Source organism: Eptatretus burgeri, chromosome 11 (genome assembly GCF_056783735.1).
Source record: "Eptatretus burgeri isolate ZD-2024b chromosome 11, Ebu_testis_v1, whole genome shotgun sequence".
In the NCBI taxonomy this organism is placed as follows: domain Eukaryota; kingdom Metazoa; phylum Chordata; class Myxini; order Myxiniformes; family Myxinidae; genus Eptatretus; species Eptatretus burgeri.
Window position 1 is genome coordinate 27428053 of NC_140971.1, and position 19479 is coordinate 27447531.

The following is a 19479-nucleotide window of genomic DNA, read 5'->3' on the forward strand; positions in this document are numbered from 1 at the left end:
CACCGTGATGTAAGGGCCTATCTCGAAACAACTTTTCCGAACAGATGGATTGGGCAAAGAGGTAGTGTTGAATTCCCTGTGCGTTCCCCAGACCTCACTCCAATGGACTTCTTTTTATGGGGATATCTCAAAGATAAGGTTTACGGCTAAAAATCAGCAACAGTCGATGAGCTGAAAGAGGAAATTGAAAGACAATGTCTTGCAGTTCCAAATGAAATGATTCGTAACGCTGTTGAATCCATTGGTCCGCGTTATCGGCTGTGTTTGAACATTTTTAAACATGCATTTATCCATTTATACATTTAACCATTAATCTTGTTTCTAAGTCAATAAACAACGCATTGATTATCATTTAAAGAGTGAGTCCATTTTTTGGGGACACCCTGTATATATCTATACATATATATATATATATATATATATATATATATATATATATATATATATATATATATATATATATATATATATATATATATATGTACATATATATTGTTGCAATTCTCGGAACTGCATGCATGCGACAGATAGTGGTCCCAAGACAGTTATTCCATTAATATACGTGAAGATAGTCCCCTTCCCTTTTGTCAAGTGGGACAACTGGGGTGTACATAGCAATGATCTCATCACTAGGTTTGCTTACATCATTTTTTTCTTCATTTTGTCCCAACTCTTCTTTTCTGATTATTCTTCAGTTAAATCTGAGCCACGTGCACCTTTGCTGTGAGATGGGTCCTCGCGAAGGCCAGCGCGTGCGGCGCCGCTGCGAGGAAACGATGACGCGCGAGCATTAACAGCGCAGAGCCCCGTTCCCAAGCGAGCCCTCAACCCAACGTGTGAGGCGAGTCATAAAGTGCACTTGGCGGTTCAAGATTATCGACTCGAACTTCCGATGATCTGGGGAAGATTTCCGGTTGCATTAAAAAGGCATACGAATGAATATCTCTTAAGAGGCTGCACAAATGGTGTTTTGCACAACACAGAAAACACAGCCAGCACGACGCCCACGCTGCATGAAACGCGTACGGAGGCCGATATAGGCGACTCCTAACCACGTTTGGCGGGATCCGAGTGTGCGAAGCAAAAGCGGTGCGTTCCTTTTCAACCAAATATCTGATACATATTGGTGTTTGCCCCGCGCATACTCTAGCAGAGTCGTGCGGACGTGAGCGCTGGCCACATGTGTAATGGCCGAACCATGCGCACTGTATGGAATGTGCTCGAAGGCAGACACGTACGCCGCTCGCGACTTTGTGATCATACAAAGCAGGGCACAAATGCACTGCTCGCGACTTTGTATCGTATTTTCTCAATATCTGACACATATCGGTGTTCGCCACGCTCACACGCTAGCAGAATTTGGCGAACGTGAGCACTGACCACATGGGCCATGGCGGATCCGCGCGTACTGCATGAAACATGCATGGATTTATTCATAACAATGTACCTTTGGCCCTCGCGAGCAGCAGCGGATTCCCCACGGATGGTGAACGTCTTCTCGTCTCTACGGCCAGCGAAGCTGGGATCGAGCAGGGGAATGTTGTACAGTGTGGGCCACGTTGGCGTGCGTGGAATAGGCGCATTGATCGGCGCTGGTCGGACGTCCGAGCGGGCATGAGGGACTCTCGGCCAGTCACCAGGGCACGGCCCGGGAGTTTTTGCAGGGGTGTGTGTGTGTGCGCCAATTTCAGTGTGAGCGATTTGTGTCATGTCGTGGGGTCGGAGCAGAATATTCTCGATGTCTGAGAAGACCTTGCTGGAAACGAAGTGGTGTGGTTTCCGGCCAAAGTTAGTGGGCCGTGTGAGGGGTTGGGGCCAATCGGAGCGCCCGATTCATGTGATGACAGGGTGGCCCCCGCCCCGCGCTGCAAGTCCTATAAAGGTCGGAGCAGTCCCTCCACATCTCTCTCTGCCTCGCCCTCGTCGACATTGCCACGACCCACCCCCTGCTGAATGGACTCCGCCTCCTCATCTCCGCCCACCCGACGTTGACCCATTCCATCCACGCACTCTGGACTCCACCCCTTCTCCACTCAAGCCCCTCCTTCACTAACATGATCTCCACACGCGCTGCTGAAGCCAGAGACGATGTGCCAGCTGTTGGGTACTGTACCATGGAGCATCCGCCCCCCCCCCCCCGAAACGTATTGGTGGAGTGTTCGTGCAATCAAGTACAAAGGTACCGAGATCGTAGCCTCAACTCCTCTCCCTTCTTGTTTCAATACTCCCTCTTCATCGGTTTTCTGTGTCGGTGTGTGTGCGTGTATGTGTGTGTCCTGGTGCCTGTCTGCTTAAGTAAGACTGCAGTAGATCGTTATTGTTATCATTATTATTGTTATTATTTTCATGTTAAGTCTGCTCTGTGTCTGCTTTTGTAAGATGCTTGTTTATTTGCTACACTACACCTCTTCCCACTATCTCTGCACAACACACTCCAATAAATCTTGATCGTACCACATCCCATTCCTCGCCCATTGTTAATAAATTATTATTTGAAATGTTCCCAGCTCGTTTTTGTGGTTTCTTTCATTGATCCAGCATGGTCCGAATCCTAGCTTAGGCAGGACTTTATTCCAAACGATCTGTTCCTTTTAGCCGGTACGTCCTTGGCAGTGTCGCTCGGCTGCATCCGATCCGGTAAAGTGATCCGATCTGGTAGAGTAATCTTGTTCGGACAAGGCGTACCGAGGGCGTGTTCCCCGGTAATTAAATCACGTGATTAATTAGGTAACCCGATTATCCCATAGACGGGAGGACCCGAGGTCACGTGGTTGAGTTATTGGCGTCCACGGTCGGTTCAGTGACCTCCAATTCAGGGGAGTCTGGTGGGAGCTGAGATAGCTTCCCCCCTCCCCCCCCCAGTAGTCTTCTCTCCCGACCCCCAGCCCGCAACAATATATATATATATATATATATATATATATATATATATATATATATATATATATATATATATATATTACGATATCTCAAAAAGTTGTGGACGGATTCGGACGAAACTTGGTGGCCAGGTTGGGTATGTCACAAGGAAGAATTGATTCGATTTTGGTGAAGATCCGAATCTGGATCTGGATACGAGAATTATTGAATTTTTAAAGTGATTCTTCACTATTGAGAGATAGGGTCAAAAACTGTATCATACTGTTTCGCATGATATTTCAAAAAATTATTGGGCCCGATACGTTCTTGTGGATCAGGCATTGGGTGGCGGAGGTATGCGCTCTACCGAGTGCCCTTCTAGTTTAATGTTTTATTTTCAAGCTATGGTGCTCATGTCATCACTATCAAAATCTCTTGAGATACTGTATTGCTCAAACATAGTAAAGTACTTTGAATATCAGGTAAGAACAGATTCTCACATGATTGCTCAAAAAAAAAGATGGATAATTAAATAATTGTCTTTACATATTATGTTATGGAGTGTCTGGTGTTGGCTTACTGGTTAAAGTGGCTGGCTTGGGACTTTAGGGTTCTGAGGTCAAGACCCTGTCAGCTGTTGAATTAACACCAGGTGGGGTCGACTCAGCCTGTCATCCTTCTGAGATCAGTGAAATGAGTACCAGTGTACTGGGGGTAATAACCATTCGGGATAATCTGTGTCAGAGTGGTGACCTGTTGAGGACTGTTCTCCTTGCTAATGAAACTGCTTTGGCAGCCCTATGTGCCTTTATGGTGTGATAGGAATCGTTTTATTATGATTATTATTATTATTATAGCATATTTTATCAACATCGATGGATACTTCATTTTACGTTTTTGGTTTACATTCCCATAAAATATTTCTTTATTTGTATTCACTTCCACGTTATTAATTCCAAGTATCACATTCCTGGCCAATGCTGTGAAGGTGGTCGTATTTTCTGTGTTGATGAAATTCTGAAATGAATTACATTTTACTGTGATTATTAAAATCGTAAATTAATTAAATATTTCTGTGTTTATGAAATTCTTATTAAATTTACACCTGTTCGGCTGTTTAATATATTTTATTTATAATGCTGCATTCTTTAGAACCCCTCCGATGGGGACTTCACATTTTATAGCCAGGCAGTGTCTATTATTGTTATTAACCATTTTCAGGAATGCTACATGAAAAATAATCAACCGTTATAAGGTCTTTATGTTGTCATGGTCACTCCAATTAAAAATCCAAAGGCAATTATTTCTCCGCCAAGAGTTCATCTCTCTGCAATGCTACTTCACACGTCAAAGGATGAGAAGCAATTTTGCATCTCAAAGCAAAACCGAAGAAACGGTGTTAATCGTGAGGGACTACCAATGTTGTGCAAGGAAATCAAAGGCAATGGTAGACATAGGAAAATGAAGGCCGAACATCTAACGTGTGCAGCGTCCTCACCCATCCCGACAGCACAGCACACACCCACATCACATCGCAAATAACAACTGATCGACCACGTGTGAAGAAGTGAGATAGCAGCTGACAATGAGCGGATAGACAACCAGAAAGCCATTAGTTACTGTTTCACAGGGATGGAGAAGGAAGGAATGGCTGGGACGGACACACACACACACACACACACACACACACACACACACACACACACACACACACACACACACACACACACACACGAAAATCTACACGTCTTCCTTGTCTGCACGTCCCCTTCCTTGCATCTAACATTGCTGATGAATTTGGTAAATTTTACTCCAATATAATTAGTCAATATGTAGCAACAAAATTTGATTAATTTGTCTTGTTAACCAATTTCCTGCCACTGCGAGACTGGTGTTAGTTATCGGATTAAAGCAAGAAAGAGTACCAGTCCCCTGCAAAGTCTTTCGCTGTCGTTTCTGAAATGCATTCCGATTACAAAAAATGGATCTACAATGAAACCATGCAGCAACAAAATTTGAATTAAAATGCTCATTGCACTCAAAACTGAACAACTTTCACTGTGCACGTTATCAGTTGGGTTCAACATTATTCCAAGCAGTCCAGATTTGTTTGAAAAAACATCTTTAGTAGCATAACCGGCAAGATGTTAACACAGTCATGGCTCCCATTCTGCATCCATGAACTCAGTTTTTTTCACTTTCACAACGGTAAAAGTCATCCATTTATTACTTATGTGAAATGGTGGAGTTCCAGCCCCCCCCCCAAAACCCCCAACCTGGTCCCATCATTTCATAGATGACCCTTTCATTCCCCTTTCCAAACCAATCTCCTTTCTCTTCTCTTCCCTAAGGCACCACGCCTACCCTTCCACTCCCTATTTTCAGACAAGCTGACCTCCACCCTCCCCAGCCGACATACTCGTTTTAATAATGCACCTTAATTAACCTTCATCAATGCAGAATAAAGTAGTGTTTGCGGTGTGTCACAATGAGTCACAAGTAGAGGTCGGATCAAATATTTGAGCTGAATCGATACAAGGCCACGGTAATCAAGTATCCATGATGAGATCATTCCTGTACACAAATGCCATGATTGCATGTTACACATTAACTGAAAGGTAGTGCCAAAGATGATTTTTTACTGCCACCCTATCCTACTCCTACGACTACTATGACTACTACTTGTTCTACTTCCACTACTACTCTTCCTACCATCACCACTATACTACTGCTCATACTACGACTTATTTAATGGACCCAATTATTCATACCTATTTGTTTGGTTGGCCGGAGGAGGTAGATTAGCTCAAGTGCTTGACAAACCAGCTGCCCAGGTCTGATGTTCAATTTGAGCTAATTTGGGCTGGAATTTATAATTTGCTCGCGGGGTGCCGGCGATAACTCACCGACTCTTCGCGAAGGACACTGTCGGATCTTTAACATCCACAATTGGTCTAACCAGCTCGCAGAGAGGATACCCACCTTTGCGTCCATCCAAGGGACAGCACACTGTGATTCAATGCCCTGCTTGCAAAGCACCAATCTGACGGGTTGGGAATCAAACCTGGACTAGATGGCTTCAAGGGATAGCATGCTACCTCGGAAACGTTCTGTCAGATGGATTTTGGCTGACATCCTGATCAAATTCTTCAACTACCTTCTCTCAATTCAATTAAGGTTTGCAATTCCTTCTTGATTTACAACTACTGTGGCAACCACATGCAAGGCCCCACACACAGTAAGAAATCCAACAACAAATCATATCATCGTCATAATCATCATCATCACCGCCATATACAATGTTTCAGGTGAAGACACAATGGACAAAAAACAAATGACACCAAGACGAGTACACACAGACAGACTTGTTCATTTTAATATTACCTCTTCATCACCGAGGTCCAAGCTGCTCCGACTTTTCCTCATTGTCGAAATCAACACCCTGAGGAAAGAAGAGGAAAACAGGCACCATAATTAGTCCCAAATGGGCAGACAGGAGTGGGTTGGCAAAGAGGCAATCAGTGACCAACAGGAGATGCGGATGTTATCTTCCTTAAGGCACCATGGGAAATCATGAAGGGGAAGCAGGAATGGAGTGAGCACTTATAAAGTCATAATTTTAAGGAAGCATGATGGAAACCACAGGTGTAGCGAGAGAATTTTTTTGTTTTTTAATGAGAAGAGACTGGTGTTGCATTACTTTTATCATCATACAAATATTGTTCTTGTTGCCTTGGTTTTGTGCTTGTGCACCCCCATGCCTTAAAAATTTCTTCCGTGCAACTGTTCGCTCTTATTAGTGCAACCCACACATTGAACCTGTAATCAGGGAAAGCTGACACTGTATCTATTTCAATGACATATGTTCATGTTTCTTTAGATCACGCAGGAACTAACGTGTTCGTTATAAATAATGGTCGCTCGAGAATGTGATGAGATTGCCCTTACCAAAATGTCCTATCAAGGAAGCTTATAGAGGAAGGTATCCCATAGGACATCCTATGTAAGTCTCATATGGGATGCTATATGCAGTGCAATAATAAAATAAACATCAAGACATCTGATAAGACTTATGTAGGATTCTATCAGAAATAGTACAAGACATCATACAAGTCATATACAGTAGGTTACTTTCCTATGGGATATTCTTTGGAAAGGACAGCCATACCCATTGCATTTTGCTTGTAGAATGTGGAACGTGAGCTTTAACCTGTGGGACAGGAGGAAATTTAAGCTAAAGTTGTGATAACGTGGATATTGAAAAAAACATTTCAATCAAAATTAATCAACTGCTGGAATTTATTTCGATACTACGAATGTAACATTTGTCAGGATCATAAATAATGACAAATTGCTTGTCATGCAAGTTCGACATTTTGGAATGAGCTACAAATGAAGGCCTTTGGGAAGAAGCCTTGATGTCATTGTGTGCCCTGAATGGTATCAGCCTGGGAGTTGATAACTGAATGAGAGGCAGCTTGGCAGTAACTGCTCCAAAATTACCCATGGGATTCAAAATCATTGCCCTTAACCATTCTCCTACCCTCAACACACCTCCTCCCTTCGCCATTCTAAAGATGGTGCTGCAGCGGTGAAAACAATGCCGTCCGACACTTCAAGCAGTCAGGGCTTGAATCCTTAACTGTCAGTTGCTAAAAAGGAATTTTTCACTTACTCCATGCACAGTGAGTCATGAAAGGATATGATGACAATTAAAATCATTACTGTTTCCAAATTTGAAGAGGGTGGATTTATAAGTATGTGATTTATTATTTGGTAAGGTCAGTTCAGAAGGTGCAACTCTTGGCTTCCAGTCTGTATTGACCAGAAGTTTACACACACCAAGAGGTACTATTGGTTGTGAATGCTATTCTTTTAAAATTAATTTGTTTTAAAATAAATAAAATAAGTAAACAAAGTGTTCCGTTGATCAAAATGTAACTTAACAACATCGCACATGTAACCGAAATGCTAGAATTGCACAAAATGGCAATAAACACATTACACACATAGAGTATCTGCAACAACCTGCAACCATATACCCCTAAACCCACTGCCTTCTACCAACGATACAGATAATAATCCATTAAAATAGATGCGCTTGTTTTTTCCAAAAGCAAAGTTCAAATACAAATGTGGATGAACACACATGTTTTAAACTTTGATTGCACATCTATGATTGATCTTCCACTTAAGACACAGGTGTTCAATGCTTCTGCAATAGAGGATTGAGCCTTGAACACTGCATCCTCCCATACCACGGGTAACAGTAATTCTCACTTAAACTCCAAAACTAAACGACAAAAGAGGGAAGATCAAAAGTTGCAGACATTGATGATGTGCAAATATATTTTATAGGGATATAGTGATCGAGTTTGATTCAATTCAACGTGTAAGAGCATGGTCATTATATAGAAGATGAGGAAATTGATATATTAAGTTAATGGGATAGAAATTAAAAGAAATGTGATAGCTTTTTTTATTATTGGAATTGGCATTTACTCTAATTAGACAAGTAAAAATCAGGCTTAAAAATTTGCCTAAAATACTGCAAATTATATATGAATATGTAATCAATGACCATGATTCATAGATGTGTGACGACTCCACGCCTCTCCTTTTTGTGAATACAAATGTCCTTCCTCCATCCCACCTCCAAACCACCATATACATCAAAAGGAGATGCCTGCAACCTCTTTAGGACACATTCTATTACATGTTGGATTGCATCATTCCATCCAAACAAGTGTGGAAAACAATAAGGATGCCTGTTTATACTGGTGGTCATTTGACTAGCTTGAAGCATCTGGAGAATTATTCCTTTATACTTCCTCTTCCCATTCATCTCATACATGGCATGTGGTCCGCAGTATGCCAGAGAGATTATTTTTTGTTATTTACAAAATGTAGGCTCAGGGAAGAGCGGGAAACAGAGGATAAAATGGCAACCTGGGGGAGGAGAATGGGGGCACAGTTGGACGCAACAAAACAAGGGAATGAATGAAGAAAGAGAGAAAGAGAGAAAGAGAGAAAGAGAGAAAGAGAGAAAGAGAGAAAGAGAGAAAGAGAGAAAGAGAGAAAGAGAGAAAGAGAGAGAGATTAAAAAAAACTTTTATGTCATGAAACCAAAATTCCATCTTAATTTGACCGATTACCAGGTCCTTAATCATGGTCAACGGTTATCTGTACTCCTTAAGGGTTTTCCAGTTTCATTGTTTTGTTCTATAAATCGATTTCTTACCTAAAGCAATTAAGAACCAAGAAAGAGCAATCAGAGATTGCAGACCCTCACCAGGACTTGTTTTGTGTGATGTTTGTGTAGTTTTGTGTGGTGTTTGTGCACTGGTGTGTTACGTAATTAATAATAGACAAAACTATAACTGCCACTTTATAACTGCTGACAATGATGAAAGGGTACCAAGACGTCCCGCTTTGATGCAACCCCACTTTGATTGGAAACCTGACACTGACCCATGCCGTTTTATATTCTTATTATTCAATTGAATTCAGAATGGGATTAAAATTAATTCAATTCAAATCAAATGGAAGACCAAATAGGTACACTCCTGCATTGGAGTCATCAGAAGGAACCCAAACAAGCAAAAAGCAAAGATTAAGTCATCAGGAGGAACCTGGATAGGATTCAGGTTTTAACTGCTACTCCTCTACCCTAAAACCAATCCAGGCACAGCCAAGTAAGCCTTATTCAAAAATAAAAATAAAACAGGAACTCAGATGAAAAAAAAAAAAATCAAATAACTCTGGCTGCAAGATAATGCATCCGATCAGGTTGAAATTTAAAACCTATATTCCCCATCATAACCCCATCATCATTCCCCATCAAACCTTAGATCATAATTGTGAAGTTTCACAATGATTTGTAAACGGTTCAAGATTTAAAAAATTCTTATTTTCGTTCAATGCAATATGGCTGCCAAACCATGAGACCCATGACATCATATGTGTGATCGTTTTGTTCCTCATGGATAGGAGGTCATACCTGTAAAGTTTCGCCTCGATCTGTTCAGCCGTTTCAGAGAAGAAGATTTTTGAGGGTTTTCCTTGTGGCGTTCTACTTATGCAATTATGACGTCATAACGAAGGCACCTATGACATGACAAAAAACACATCACACTCATTCCCCAGGAGGAGTACTTACTATGTGCTAAGTTTCAATTTTTTCCATGGTGTGGTTTTGAATATACCGAGGTCCAAAGTTTTTCCTTTTTTCCAACATGGCTGCCGCACCACATGACCTATGACGTCATAATTATCATTAAAACATTCTACATGAGTAGTCGCTCCAAGCCTGGTGTTGGCGCAGTGGCGAGGGCAGCGGCTTTGGATCCAAAAGGTCCTGAGTTCAAGCCCCGTTGGGCCACTGAATTAATACACCAGGGGGTTGACTCAGCCTGTCATCCTTCCGAGGTCAGTGAAATGAGTACCAGTGTACTGGGCCGGTGTATAACCCGGTTAAAATAGGTGTACCATATCCCTGTGTTGTAAGAGGCGACCAGGGTTGCGTCAGGAAGGGCATCCGGCGTAAAACATGTGCCAAATCACTATGCGGATCATATGGATGATCCGCTGTGGCGACCCCTAACGGGAGCAGCCGAAAGAAGAAGACGACATGAGTAGTCGCTCTGATGGTGAAACTTTTGTCTCAATCCGACCAAGGGATTCTAAAGGCAAACAAACATGCTAGTTATGAGTTCCTACCTTTGCAGCCAGTGCTGACTTATTTTTAAGCAGTTAGATCTGCTGTTAAGTTCGATTCTGGAGCACAAATTTTATAATTTGGCTTAGTTTAAGAGATTCTCGAGGTTAAGGCATGTGCGGAAATGAAATAAAGCCACGAACGCTGGCGTCTCCGGGCATTTATAAGCATATCAATGTATCAAGTGAATCATAGGTATGGTGATCAGGCATTCGATGATACCAGTAAGGAATATGAAAAAAAAACTCATTAAGAAATCATTGTGGCCTGTTCCAAGTCAAGGCATTGTCGAGCAGGCCAAAAATGGTGAATTAAGACTCATCGAGGGAGGGCAAGGGAACAAAGGATGAGAGCGAGGTGGCAGAGGATGCACCTGATAAAGGATATAATTAAATAAGGCCATTAATTATCTTCAAAAGGGGTGTTTTAATTAACCCAAACACCCAATTCCTATTCATGCACTACCATGGAGTTCCCTTCATATGCATGCAAAGTTTCAGGCCGCTAGGTTTTATGGTATTGGAGTTATGGAGGAGACAATGACTGACTGACTGACTGACACACTGACATTTATTATTATCTTCCATACTAATAAATGTCAGTGTTTGTGTGTCAGTCAATGTGTCTCCTCCATAACTCCAATACCATAAAACCTAGCAGCCTGAAACTTTGCATGCATATGAAGGGAACTCCATGGTAGTGCATGGATGAGAATTGGGTGTTTAGGTTAATTAAAACACCCCTTTTGAAGATAATTAACGGCCTTATTTAATTATATTATTATGTTTGTGGGGTGGATGGAGGAATTTCATAGGAAAGTTAGGATTGTATAGTGCAGCATGGCCCATGGATGAGTAGGAGACATCTCAATGTAAATTAAGTAGGGAAACTGTGAGCTTGTGTTATTTGTCACCACACAGGTGGTGGTGCTTTGTCAAATTCGGTAAGGTTTAAGGATAAGTTCTCCCAGTAAGTGATTTCCCCCATGACCTTTTCCTATGTTTTTACATTTCAAGACCGGCGATATAAAGGGATCACGTCCTGAAAACAAAGACAACCGAGCTGTACGTCCAAGCAGGCAGAAAGCCCCGCCTCCAGGGGTGACGGCTGGTGAAGCCACGCCGCCGGAGTGGAAGATTGATGGGTGTGACATCAGAGGAGGAAAAAGTTAGGTTCAGAGAGAACCAGTGGAAAGAGAGTGAGGGTAGTCAGATAGTCCACATGGGGGACAAGGAGTCAAGATGAAGGCTCAGAGCGGGACAGAAGCGAGACAGGCAGGATTGGCAGTTGAAAGAAGAGGGCATTATGGCTGAATTGTGTGGAACCAGCCTTGAAGCCTCGTATTGAGCCTTAGGGAGAAAGAAGCGGCACCATTCAGCAGAGAGCAGGCGGCATCGATGAGGGTGATTGACGAAAGGAGCTACACGGCGGTCTCTGAGCCCTGAAGTTGAATATCACCACCCGAATTGCCTCCTATACGTTTCCCGCCCAGAGAGCGGTTGGGCACCATTTTCCCACGCAGGACCACCCACGCAAGTGTGAGCCCCATGGGTGAAAGAGTGTACCCAGTATATATAAGCAAACACACATGGTGTGAGGGTGGGGTGGTATCGTGGTGTGTGGGGGATTTGGGGGGGGAGGATTGAAGTGCAAAACCGCCCTGGGGGAGTGAACAGTCTTCATGGTAGGTTTGAGCCCCATGGGTCAAAAGGTGTGGCTGGCAAATCAGAAACAAACACACACACACACACACACACACACACACACACACACACACACACACACACACACACACACACACACACACACACACACACACACACACACACACACACACACACGGCTCAAATATGTATATCGAGGTGAATTGTGAGAGAACTTTTAATACTGTACAAGTCTGAAGACGACGATGGTTCACGAGCAGTATTTGACGATGTAGATTGTTTCAGAAGTCAAGGATGAGACAATGTGATGATGTTTGACCAAGTTATAAAAATGATCAACATGATGTGATACGAGTGACAGGTTATTAGCTGCAAAATGTCGAAAATCGGGTTTCGTTCAACAACTTTAAAAATTTGACCTTTGCATAACCTATAAAAGGTCCCAAAACAATGTTGTGGACATTAAAATAAGGAAACAGGATACGTGCTATAGCTTATTGGAGTGAGTTTGTCGAAGAAGGTCGAAAACCCGGTTCGATTCCCACAACTTTGAAAATTTGACCTTTGTGAACTCTAAAGGTCAAAGGTCAAGGATTATGACCTTTGGTACAAAACTTCCTCTGGAACATTCCAGGAACAATATAACGTCATATAGGCTATATGGCATAGCATTTCACACTCCTCGGATTATCCATACTTTGATGAAATCAGTGTAAAAACAAACTTGAAGGGGGCGCCACGGGCAAGGTGTTCGAGATAGAGAAAAATGGTTTCAAGACTTTAGGTGGGGAATTTCCCACGCAGGACCACCCACGCAAGTGTGAGCCCCATGGGTGAAAGAGTGTACCCAGTATATATAAGCAAACACACATGGTGTGAGGGTGGGGTGGTATCGTGGTGTGTGGGGGATTTGGGGGGGGAGGATTGAAGTGCAAAGTTAGGTGTCATTTCCCTGGTCTCTATTTATGCTCCGACTGAGGTGAGTGATCTTACCGTGAAGGATGCATTCTACGCCACACTCGAGTCTGTGGTTGATCAGTGCCCCAGACGAGATACACTTCTAGTCTTGGGGGATTTCAATGCATCGACTGGAACTGATAGGGATGGTTATGAGGTGTGTGTTGGTCCCCATGGGTCAGGAACTATGAACCAGAATAGCACTAAGTTCCTTGACTTTGCAAGAAGTCATGGACTTAGGGTGGCTGGTTCATGGTTTCAGCGCCCGCAAGCTCATCGCTGGACTTGGTATTCCAACGCTGGCGGTGTGGCAAAGGAGATTGACCATGTCCTCATTGACGGTCGTTGGAGGATGATCCAGAACTGCAGGGTCTACCGGAGTGCTCAGTTCCTCAATACTGACCACAGGCTTGTTGTAGCAACTCTAAAGCTGCACCTTAAATCCTGGAGAATGGTACCATCCCAGCCTAGGCTGGATGTTGCCAAGCTCAGGGATGAGAGAGTAGCTGAGGAGTTTGCGAACAGGCTGAGTGGACACTTGGAGGGTCTGGGTGCTTTGGGGGGTCCTGAAGAGTTGTGGAGCACCTTCAAGACCACCGTCCTTGATGTTGCCGCTGGATGCCTTGGAGTTCACCGCAGGGCAAAGAAGAATTTTGTCTCTCAAGGGACACTGGATACCATTGACCAGAGTCGCAGGGCCAGGCTGAATGGCAGAGCTGAGCTGTTCAGGGAGCTGAGGCGTAAAACTGTACGTGCACTGAGGGTGGACAAGGAGGCCTATGTGCGAGGAATCTGTGAGGGGGTAGAGCATCACCTGTGGACAGGTGATTCTCGTCCCGCTTACAGGGGAATTCGCGCATTACGTTCATCCAAGCCCATCCCTCGGAGCACTGCAGTTCGAGCAGAGAGTGGTAGGCTCTTGACAGAGGAGTCTGAAGTGAAGGCCCGCTGGGCCGGTTACTTTGAGCGGTTGTACCAGGCTGATCCCCCCAGCTGTCGAGTTGGACGTCAAGGGTGTTACAATCCCTGTTGCTGACCCTCGAATCAACTGTGGTCCACCATCGCTTGTGGAAACACGGGCTGCGGTGAACCAGTTGAAACGGGGCAAAGCTCCAGGGATCTGTGGCATCCATGCTGAACTTCTCAAGGCTGGTGGAAATGCTGCACTCGTGTCGTTGCATGCAGTTTTGTGCTCTGCCTGGAACACAGGCATCATCCCAACTGACTGGAAGAGGGGCCTTGTTGTCCCTCTCTGGAAAGGGAAGGGTGATCGCCAAGACTGCAACAACTACCGAGGGGTGACGCTGCTCTCAGTGCCGGGCAAGGTCTTTGCTCGGATAATTCTTGATAGGGTTCGCCACCATCTGCTTGAGCACCAGCGTCCAGAGCAGTCAGGCTTTACACCAAAGAGGTCAACGATTGACCGTATCCTTGCTCTTCGTGTCCTCACTGAACGCAGACGAGAGTTTCGGCAGGGGCTGCTTGCAGCCTATGTTGATCTCTGTAAAGCGTTCGATTCAGTGAATCGGGATGTCCTCTGGAGGATTCTTGGTCTTCGTGGGGTGCCACCGAAACTGATCGATCTGATGTCTGAACTCTACTCTGGTACTGAGAGTGCTGTGAAGTGTGGGGGTACCGCCTCTGACTTATTTCCAGTTGTTACTGGAGTTCGTCAGGGATGTGTACTTGCCCCCACACTTTTCAGCACTTGTATGGACTGGATTTTGGGAGGATGTCGGAGAGATCAAGTTGCGGTGCATCGTTTGGCAATGTCAAGATCTCGGACCTTGATTTTGCAGATGATGCAGTCATCTTTGCGGAGACTTTAGACATCCTCTTGGGGGCCCTCGAGGTGCTGAATGAGGAGTCGGAGCCGTTGGGATTACGGATTTCTTGGGTCAAAACAAAGATCCAGGCTTTCGGTGACATCTTGGATGCTGCTGTCCTGTCTGTGTCTGTTTGTGGTGAGGATGTTGAGGTCGTGGATAGATTCACTTACCTTGGCAGTGATATTCATGTCTCCGCAGGTTGTGAGCCGGAGGTCAATAGACGTCTGGGTCGGGCCTGGGGAGTCATGGATTCACTGGATCATGGGGTGTGGCGCTGCCGGTACCTGTGCGGGAGGACGAAAGTCCGAGTCTTCAGGTCCTTGGTACTTCCAGTCTTGCTCTATGGGTGCGAGACTTGGACTTTGACCAAGGATCTGAGACGGAGACTTAATTCCTTTGGTACCAGGTCTCTTCGGAGAATCCTTGGCTATCGCTGGTCGGATTTTGTGTCCAACGAGCGGTTGCTGAGAGAGACTCGGATGAGATTTGTTACCTGCATAGTCCGTGAGCGTCAGCTGCGGCTGTATGGACATGTGGCTCGTTTTCCTGATGCTGATCCTGCTCACCAGATTCTCTCAGCGAGGGAGTCTCATGAGTGGAGGAAGCCAGTGGGCCGACCACGTGCCTCATGGTTGCAGCAGGTTGACCATCATCTCAAGGAGATGGGGATGGGCCTGGCATCTGCCTGGGGGATGGCCAGACGGAGGCCCCCGGAGTACCGGCGGAAAGTGGACGCAGCGACGCGCTGTTCTGGCACATGCTCCCATACCTGACCTGGTGGGGAATAACCTCAAGATTATGCATAAAAAATATTGTCATCCTAGCGCTCAAAGTTTGGGCGGTCATCTGATTTTTATGTCAAAATTGGAAATTTTCTAAGTTCATGACCTTGTGACCTTGACCTTGGGACTAAAATGAAAAAAAAAAAAAATCGAGCTCCGTGGGGCTATGCAGGTGCCATTGGGCTAACCAAATACCAAAACCCCTGCCAGATTCGACAACCCCCCTAGGAGATGCAAATTGAAATCGGCTAGTCCCTAAAAACACATGTTCTTTGGACGTGGCTCCGCCCATAATGGGTGTACCACGCCCATTTTCAGGAAAACACAACTAGATCGTGATATAAACCTCCCACCAAAATTTCATCAGGATCGGATCAAAACCCACGGAGCTATGCTCGGGACAGACAGACAGACAAGCTGGTAGGCGGACATGGGTAGTCGACTACCCAATAGAACCTGACGCGATAGGCCCGTTCGATGGGAAATGACCTGCTTATTAAGCACAAGAAAATTCATGATTTTTGCTTCAAAGGTTAATGCTGCAGATTGTTTTTTTCGTCAAAATACCCCCACATTTTGAGGTTTTTCGGCCGTTGCTAGGCAACGGAGGGGTCTATAGCAACGGTTCTTTCTCACACATAACTAGGACATACCATGAACCTACCATACCGGTTTCATGTATATCTGACTAATAGTCTCTGAGATATAACGAATTTCGTTTTTTTTATTGTTTTCGACCAGGGTTCATTCAAAGTCTATCTTCTAGGGTTTGGTGAGATGTGAATCCGTACACTTCTGAACTTCCTAGGTGAAAATGGACTGCATTTTCAAACTCAGTGGGGTCGGTTTACTCTAAGAAATGTTTAGACGGACAACAAACTAATGACAGATTAGAAAATATCAAAATGAGTAGGATTAGTTACTCAACTCCAGTAATGATAAATCTTGTTTGAGGTCATATTTTCGAAATGGTAGTGAATTCTGTGGTGTATTGGCGGGAGCGTTGTGGGGGCGTGGAGGAGTGGTGTTGGTAGTCACGAGTCTGCAGGGCATATAGCTGTTCGCGTCCGCTGGAGGCTCGGAGTAGTGTACATCCGGACACGCAATAAACACAGTTACGGCAACCCTCACGACTCCACGTGCCTCACTGCTCTCCGGACATTACATTGGCGACGAGGCTGTTTCGGATCGGCGCGTGCAGGGTGCCTGGTTTTCCTCGGTATTGACTTTGAGTCGTTTGCCAGAGCAATTGGATTGTAGGGTGCACGGAGCGCCGGGAAAATCAGCGCAGCTAGCGCGGTTCGAGTTCGAGTGGCGAGGAGCCCAGGGAAGCGCATCGCGAGTTTCGCCGCACGAGTGAGGCATCTCGCCGGCGCCTGCACATCAGCGTGGTTCAAATTCACGTTGAGTGAACGGCTGGGCTCGGAGATAGTTTTATTTCTGATTTGCAAGCCTCGAGCATGGTTTCTGCAATGCCACGGCTAAAGGACGAGGACATTACATTCAACTCAAACGCAGCGTCGGCCGTCGCACAGACTCTGAGAGATTTCCGGAGCCTCAATGGCCGGAGCGCGACAGGTGATCCGGAGGTCCGCGCGGTGTACCAAGCGCCCACGGCCGCACGCACAGTCTTCGGTACCGGTCGTGACCGAACGTTGCAACGCGGTCAGTCGGACGGCGGTCTGAACACTCAGGGACAGCTACGGTGTGTGTGCCAGGTGTCGTTGGCCATCATAACCGTCATGGATGGCGGTGTGCGAAGCGACCCCAACGTCCCGGGTCGAGACCTACTGCCGGTACGGTGTTTTGTGCATGACGTATATTTTTACGCCCCGGGTCGAGTCTTGCAGCCTGGGCGTAGCGATCCCGGTGGCCCGGAGCAGGGGATGCAGCCGATGTTGCGCCTGTTTTCAATTGGTCAGAAGGTGACAAGACCAATGACAGCGGAGGTCGAAGTGAACGGGACACCGATCGTGTTTCGAGTTGATACCGGAGCGGCGGTGTCGATCGTAAGCGAGCGCACCGCTCGTGCACTCCCCGGTCTACGTCTTTTCAGGTCTACCCTCGCATTGCACACGTATACCGGTGAAGCGCTACCAGCGGTTGGCAGGGCACACGTTTTGGTCACCCATCTAGGTCAGCGGGTCGCGCTCTCACGGTCCGTGGTGCGAGGGGAGGGGCTCGCCCTTTTGGGTCGGAGCAGGTTGGCCCGCATTCAACTCGACTGGATGGCGCCAGCCAGTGGCCTTGGACGTCCCGTGCCGGGCCGAGTAGAGTTTCGGCGGGAGGAGGAGGAGGTTCCTGTTTCGGAGTTCGTACCTCCAGGTGCACCTGTCCCTCCTTCGGGGCACGTACCTCCATTTGGGCCCGGGCCTTCCTTGAGACCCGAGGGCGAGGTTCCGGCGGCAGGAGCCGCGACGATGCAACATGGGTTTCCGGTCATTGCTTCCTGCAACTACGATATACGGTTCTGGAGCAACGGGGGTCATGCCAGCTGCGACGGACTCTCGCGCTTGCGCTGCGCTCATGATACAGTGCACACCTGTGTCGTTCAGGCGATTTCAGCAGGGGATTGGAGCGAGCCGGTCGCATTGAAGAAGTTCGCGGAACGCGAACATTGACGGTGGCCTCTGCGACGTTCAGATGGGAACCGGCACGCAAGTTGCCTCAACGTTGTGACAACCAAGAGGCGTGCGTGCAGCGCGGTTCATAAATTGTTAATTGTTGTGTGTTTGATTCTCGCGGCACGAGTGATTCCGCATGGCATTGTTAAAGCAAATGTCGACAGTCCGCGTGTGAGCATAATGTGTTTGGTTGGGATCAATCAATATAATGATCAATATGATCAATATGATGTGAAGAACTTGCGGACGATCGTTGCGAATAAAGAGGTCTTTCTGATCTCCGGCTTCGAGGAGAGTCCACGGTTCGCTACCCTCTCATGTGTGGGAATTATACTGGGGGAACGCGCTGTACGTGAAGGGAAGTTTGCATCTGCGCAGACGATGTTCTTGCTGCTTTATGACATGGCTGTGCATGCAGTGTACGCTGATCGTCCGTGTGGACGTGCATGGAGATCTCGACTGGATTTGATGCGCGGTTTTGGTGTGGGATGGCTGGTAATCGAGCCGGCTAATTGCCTGGTTCGACTTGCACGTGGGACTCCGGCGCTGTTCAGCATCACCCCTCCCGTTACTCTCGTGGGGGCCAGGCCGTTATCTTCCCAAGGCCGCCCTCCCCGCTGCTCCACACCAGCGACGGCGCCCTCATGTCTGGTGGACTCAGCGTGTTTACCTGTTTCTGTCCGTGGGGGACGAGCAAGCTTGTCGGCCGGGGGTGCGGGAGGTTCGTCTAATCATGTCACCTCGACCTCGCCGGATGGCGTGTAAGCATGGGCCGCCTGGGGGCGCTTCTGCTGCATGGTGATACTGTGCTCCTGACTTGCTTCTTTATATATTTAAAATGGCCGTGGTTATTGTGGTCTGCAGACATCATTGGGTTCGTCGTGCAACTCAGTACTCGAGCACCTGTCCACTGCATTTGGGTTTCAACTCACTCGCGCCAACACAATATATGTTGTGATGGAGATAGAGGGCTGAATTATGGGCCAGGTTATAACGACAGCATTATTGTGACAGGTTGTGCAGATGAAGCACGTTTTCTTTTGTGCC

The 19479-nt window shown here is 46.0% G+C and overlaps 1 protein-coding gene across 4 annotated transcripts in view; it reads right to left on the reverse strand.

Annotated features, from left to right (window-relative positions):
- LOC147016729 (3',5'-cyclic-AMP phosphodiesterase 4C-like) overlaps nt 1–19479 on the reverse strand; it is a 171456-nt gene that overhangs the window by 111032 nt on the left and 40945 nt on the right. For 3 of the 4 annotated variants that reach the window (XM_085847863.1, XM_085847861.1, XM_085847860.1), the window contains one exon: nt 6244–6301. In XM_085847863.1, coding sequence (XP_085703989.1) covers nt 6244–6285 — 42 coding nt within the window. In that variant the 5' untranslated portion in view covers nt 6286–6301. Of the gene's footprint in view, nt 1–6243; nt 6302–7027; nt 7046–19479 lie in introns of those variants that run through there. The other variant, XM_085847862.1, reaches the window with a different exon arrangement.